We start from the raw sequence: 5,652 nt of genomic DNA on the forward strand, positions 1-5,652 counted from the left end.
TAACATTTAGAACACGTGGTATTATATAAATCAATTAATAATAATAATAATAATCTATATACATAATTTAAAAAATTGCAGGCATATTTAGGACTGGATACGCTTTCCTCACAGTTAAATTAGTTTACATCCTTGATTTGTGCTGTGTATATCAAAGTATCTTTAATGCCACCATTTTTTATAAATTTCAAAAACATCTCCCAAATATCAATAAACAGCAAGTTATATTTCTCACTATACGTGTAAGTTTTTCAAGAGCCAGAAAGTTTGTTTGGCATTTTTGCTTGAAACATGACTCATAAAGTTCGTCCAGCTTTAGCTTTGCATGTTGCATAAAGTTAGGGGATCACACAAGAAATAAACTTGGTTGGTTCAAGCTCCAAAAATGCTGAATACTACACTTCACATGACCTCTACCAAAACATTTCTTTTTTCTTTCATTTTGGTGGATGCTTACGTCTGTGATGATCTGAATAGTTTTCTGTCGAAGGTGTACAGATTGATATACTGTTTGTTTCAGCACCGATCACGATGATGTATCCTTTTCAGACGGCGTGATGATCCAGATCACAGCTGAGACGATGGACTCCCTACGGCAAGCCCTGAGGGACATGAAGGACTTCACCATCACGTGCGGTAAAGCCGACCAGGAGGAGAACCAGGAGCTCGTCCACATCCAGTGGACGGAGGACGACCACAACTTCAACAAGGGGTGAGGTTGGAGGAGAAAAGAGCCGGCGAACAGTCGGAGGAGAGAGAGCTGGAAGAGATGCATTTATGTCACGGACAATTGAACTGATAGCTTCCAAACCGCTGCTTTTACTACTTTGCTATAAAAACTCATTATGCATGCTCAGGAAAGCCCTCTGGAGGAAAACCTCAGCCGGCTGGAATGATGCGGTTTGACGTGGTTTCGAGATACAGACCAACAAAATCAATTTTACAGCAGTACTGATAAAATCTGCAAATATGAATGTGACTATTCACTGTTAGATCTAATAATTGAGCTCTTTCAGGAGATACTGTATCACTTCATTATCAGAACATTCTCTGCACAGAAGCGGTTTTAACCCGTTTTTCACCAGATAAGTTAACAGCTGTCATGCTGCCATCAGATCCGGTTAGTTCGTTATTGACTGGAAGTCTACAGTATACACTATGACCATTTTTTTGTTTACTGCTTGACTTTAACCCTGAGGGCTCGCTTTGCTACACACTCGTATCGCTCTGCGCACAAAGTGCACTTTACAAAACCAAGCTTTAAAAATGTTGTACATCTAATATTTTTTCCTGCTTTCATTGAGTTCATTTTTAACCAACATCAGTTCCAATCATAAATATCAAATATTCATTAATTTTTCTTACCACTATAATTTTAGAAGGAAAAAAAATACAAAAAATGAATTATTTTTGATGCACTGCATGCAAGGTAGATGGGTTTCAGTAGTGCATTTTTTGCACTAACAACTAACTAACAACTTTGTTTACACAGTGTATTTTAGATTAACTGCAGGAGCTGAGCTGAAATTTCAAAGATTAAAAATAAAAGACACAATCTTGCATAAATTTATGCCACATGCATGAACACGGACAAAATGATCAAAAGATGAACAAAGAAAAGCGCCGAACAGCTCAGGGGTTAATTTCCCAAGGCCTCTTTGGTGTTTGTGTATGAAACACAGTACACCAATAACAGATATAAGTAAAATACTGATTTTTTAAATTTTGAAATGTTGATTGCGTTAGGAATAAAATGTCGACAGTTGCTTTTTTATTCAGTGAAACTAAATGTCATCCTTCCCCACCTCTTCCTTTTACTTCTTTCCTATGTTTACTTGTTTTTAAATACTCTTCAATTAAACATTGTTCTTTTACGTGTTTTGGTTGGTTCAGTGTCATCAGTCCGATTGATGGGAAGTCTATGGAGTCCATCACCAGCGTCAAGATCTTCCACGGCTCCGAGTTCAAAGCCAACGGCAAAGTCATCCGCTGGACAGAGGCAAGTCGCAGCTGACGCTCGTACTGTTCGTTTTACTATCAGTAAGAAAATCTCTAATGCAGCTTTAAGACCTTTTTTTTAATTTTCTTTATCTCTCTTTAAAAGGAGAGTTGAGATTTTTTTTGAAGAGGCGTTGTGTGAGGAATTTATCTGTAGTCAGTGTATTGAATTCTCTTCATTTCTTAGAGAAAGTCATATGTCGTGTATTTCTGTCTCAGGTGTTTTTCCTCCAGAGTGAGGATCAACCCAACGGTCTGAGCGACCCGGCCGACCACAGCCGGCTGACGGAGAACGTGGCGAGAGCTTTCTGCATGGCGCTGTGTCCGCACCTGAAGCTGCTGAAGGAGGACGGCATGGCCAAACTGGGACTGAGGGTCACACTGGACTCTGACCAGGTGGGACGCTGCAGATGTTACAGAAACAGTTTAACACAAACTTTATCTATATAGAACTTTTTAAAATAAAGTGTTTGCAGTCTGAAGAAAAGAAAATGGAGAGATAAGAGTCACAAAAGGTCTTTCTCTTCACAAACATTTTATCTAATTTAATTTATCTATGTTTTCATTTATTTTTTGTTTAATTGACTCAAGCTGTTCTGTGTGGAAGTCCATATTTCTGATGTTACAGATCTTTAAAATTTCACTGACCATATACATATTACTTAGCTTTATACTTACCTGCAATGCTTAAATCAGAAAAAGGTGATTTGTCTTAAATTACAATAAAATGATGTTAAAAAGGTCTTTAAAAGCATTAAATTTAAGTGTATTCAGCTGTTTTCAGCTGTATGTATGCAGAGCTGGTTGCTCTCTATCGATACATTTATCGATGTGGGTTTTGTGGCTGTTGTGATTGACAATTGGCTACATTATTATTATTATCTTCTAAATAATAATATTATTTAAAAAGCAACTTTAAAAGCAGAAGTAAGAAGGGTTTCTTGTTGAGGCAACATAAATAAACAACAATGCTGAAGTAAGGATGAACAAGACTAAAAGAGGAGAGGAACAATTACAAAACAAAAGTCAAAATAACCCCCCTCACCAATAGCAGTAAATACAATAAAAGATCAGTAAACAAAGAAATAATAGTAATAACAAAAAACACAATCACAACAAAATAAAAGAAGAAAGTAAAAGATAAATTAATCACGTATTATCTTCTACAGATTAATGACAATAACCAATACTTAATTAAATCGGCAGCTTTAAAAACTCTCCGACGTACAATAATAATTTTTCCCTGTTTATAAATTCTGCTGTCTGAAAGATTTAAGAGACAAAATCTTCTGAATCTTAATGTTTTCTTGTGTGCTGCGAGTCAGAGAGCCCTGACCTGTCCTCGCCGTTTCAGGTGGGTTACCTGGCAGGAAGTAACGGCCAGCCGCTCCTGCCTCAGTACCTGAGCGACCTGGACAGCGCGCTGATCCCCGTCATCCACGGCGGGGCGTGCCAGCTGAGCGAGGGCCCGGTGGTCATGGAGCTCGTCTTCTACATCCTGGAGATCATCTCCTAAAAGTCTGCTGAGCTTCACCTCCAGACATCTTTTTACTTTCCGACGTCATCTCACCGCCCGCTCCTCCTCCATCACTTCCCTTCAACCGATTGCACTTCAAAAAGAGCCCGAAAACTGTGGCGTGCCAGGCGGGGTAGCATTCCTCAAGTCAAACCTATGCATCCAACCGCCGTCTGTTTCTGCTCCAGAGGCCGCCTGGGGCCCGAGGAAGCTCCGAGCGGGATCATCCGTCACCTGCGTACCTGAAGCTCACCTGACAGGTACTCCTGACCTCCGGTGTTCGTTTGAGCTGCTCCGAGCAGGAAATGAACACCAGAGCCGTCTGACCCCCGTGTGGTGTTACAGTGTCTATAAAGAGTATCCACCCCCCTGGAAAGTTTTTATATTTTATTGTTTTGACAACACTGAATCAAAGTAGATTTGATGTGAAAAGACCTTTTCTATCAATCTCTGCAAAAGTAATATAAAACATAAAATATGTTTGCTGTACAATATTTACCTTCTCTTAATAGGACTGACCTGAATCTCCACACACGGCCGTAACACCGCAAATATTCACCGCGCTTGCATCTTGTTGAAATTTTGTACAACGGAAATTAATGCTACGCCCTAAATTTTCCCAGAAAATCGTCCTTTTAATCATTGACTCCTGCTTTCTGACTCTGAGTGAAGGGAGCTGAGCTGTTTTCTTGTGGTTGCTCTTTCAACATGTGTCTCCTAAGTCTGAAAAATTAGTCGAGGACTGAATGCTTCGTGCGACGAACGAAACTGGCTTCAGATCCTTTAACAGTTGAAAATGTGCTGCAAAGGTGCAGCTACTAAACACTGGCATCACTAACAACAAAAACAAAAAACAAGAAACAGTTCAGATTCTTCAAAAGTTCATTTATGTTTTTCTAGGAAAGTATATTAAAAAAACTGATGATTTATCGGTGCGATATATATTGCACATCCCTAATTTAGCACAGTGATGCGTTACATTATTCTGTCACTGACAGATGATTAAAGTAACACAGTACAGCCAGCACTGATTACACAATCAAGTACTCTGTATTTGTAATGAGTTCAGATGGATGTTTTTTCACTCGGACATATACGGGACTTTTTCTGTGCATCTGTGTCGGAAAAAAAAGTCACTTTAAATCTGCTTTGATTTTAGGGCTGTCCCGAATATCATTTTTGGGTCTCCGGAGCTTCTCCATCAATCACACCGACACAGTAATGGCTCGACTCAATAAATCTGTTAATGGTCATTCCTGTCGCTGTGTGTGACACAAACACTGAAATGACATTTAAAAAATTTTAAAAATTGAAAACCAAATACCTACCCAAGTAACGAGTTCTTGAATAGCCAACTTTGGGTCCAGCCCTTTTTGATTCAGTGTTGTTAAATAATAAAACTTTGAAGGAGGGTGAGTACTGAATTACAGGTATTGTATGTAGCTCACCGTCTCTCCAGCGTCACTGTGGCAGTCGGGGTCCTGAAGCACTGAACTCTGTGGCCTCTGTGTAGCACGGATGATCTTTAACAAGGAAGACTCAAATCCACCGCTGAACGCTCTGGAATATCCCTCTGAAGTTAAAAGTCATCACGAGGAGCTGGAAGGTGCGTCTGTGTGGCGATTTTTAAATTTTTTTCATTTTTTTTGCACCGTGGTGCTCAGTGCCTGCAGCAGCAACTCATCAAGCAAAAACAAAACACAACAAAGACACATTTCTGCTTCACCTCTTTAAGCTTTACTCATCGATCACCAGATGCTTTAATTCATGGATAACTCCATTAACCTGCTGTACATATTTTTGTAGGCGTAACTCGTCCATTCTAACTCCGCATCTGTAGCCTCCAGAGACCCCAGTTTGAGACAGTATTACTGAAAGTGACCGTCACAGACTCCTCTGACTGACGCTCTGTGAAATACGATTACAAAAACGCCCTTTTTGTCCTCACAGTAGACAGCTGATTTAAAGAAAAAAAGGTTCCAATGCTTTATTGATAATCTGTACATAAAGCTGAAATCAGTTTTTAAACCTCATCAATCACTTCATGAGCTTCGACATCATCAGCGCTTGTTGTTCGTCCTGCGGTGGTTCGTAAAGCCACTCGAGTTATTTTAAAGAGAATAACTGTTGAAGATGTA

The 5,652-nt window shown here is 39.5% G+C and overlaps 1 protein-coding gene across 1 annotated transcript; it reads left to right on the forward strand.

Moving 5' to 3' along the window:
* Positions 1 to 553: 553 nt before the first annotated feature.
* Positions 554 to 5,617, forward strand: LOC121966128 (zinc finger FYVE domain-containing protein 9-like). The gene is made up of 4 exons (XM_042516234.1): positions 554 to 712; positions 1,894 to 1,999; positions 2,218 to 2,394; positions 3,353 to 5,617. Exons 1-4 carry the CDS (start codon positions 558 to 560, stop codon positions 3,512 to 3,514), a joined length of 600 nt encoding a protein of 199 aa, XP_042372168.1. The 5' UTR covers positions 554 to 557; the 3' UTR covers positions 3,515 to 5,617.
* The last annotated feature ends 35 nt before the right edge of the window (positions 5,618 to 5,652 follow it).

This window comes from Plectropomus leopardus, unplaced genomic scaffold, assembly GCF_008729295.1.
Source record: "Plectropomus leopardus isolate mb unplaced genomic scaffold, YSFRI_Pleo_2.0 unplaced_scaffold23221, whole genome shotgun sequence".
Classification (NCBI taxonomy): Eukaryota; Metazoa; Chordata; class Actinopteri; order Perciformes; family Serranidae; genus Plectropomus; species Plectropomus leopardus.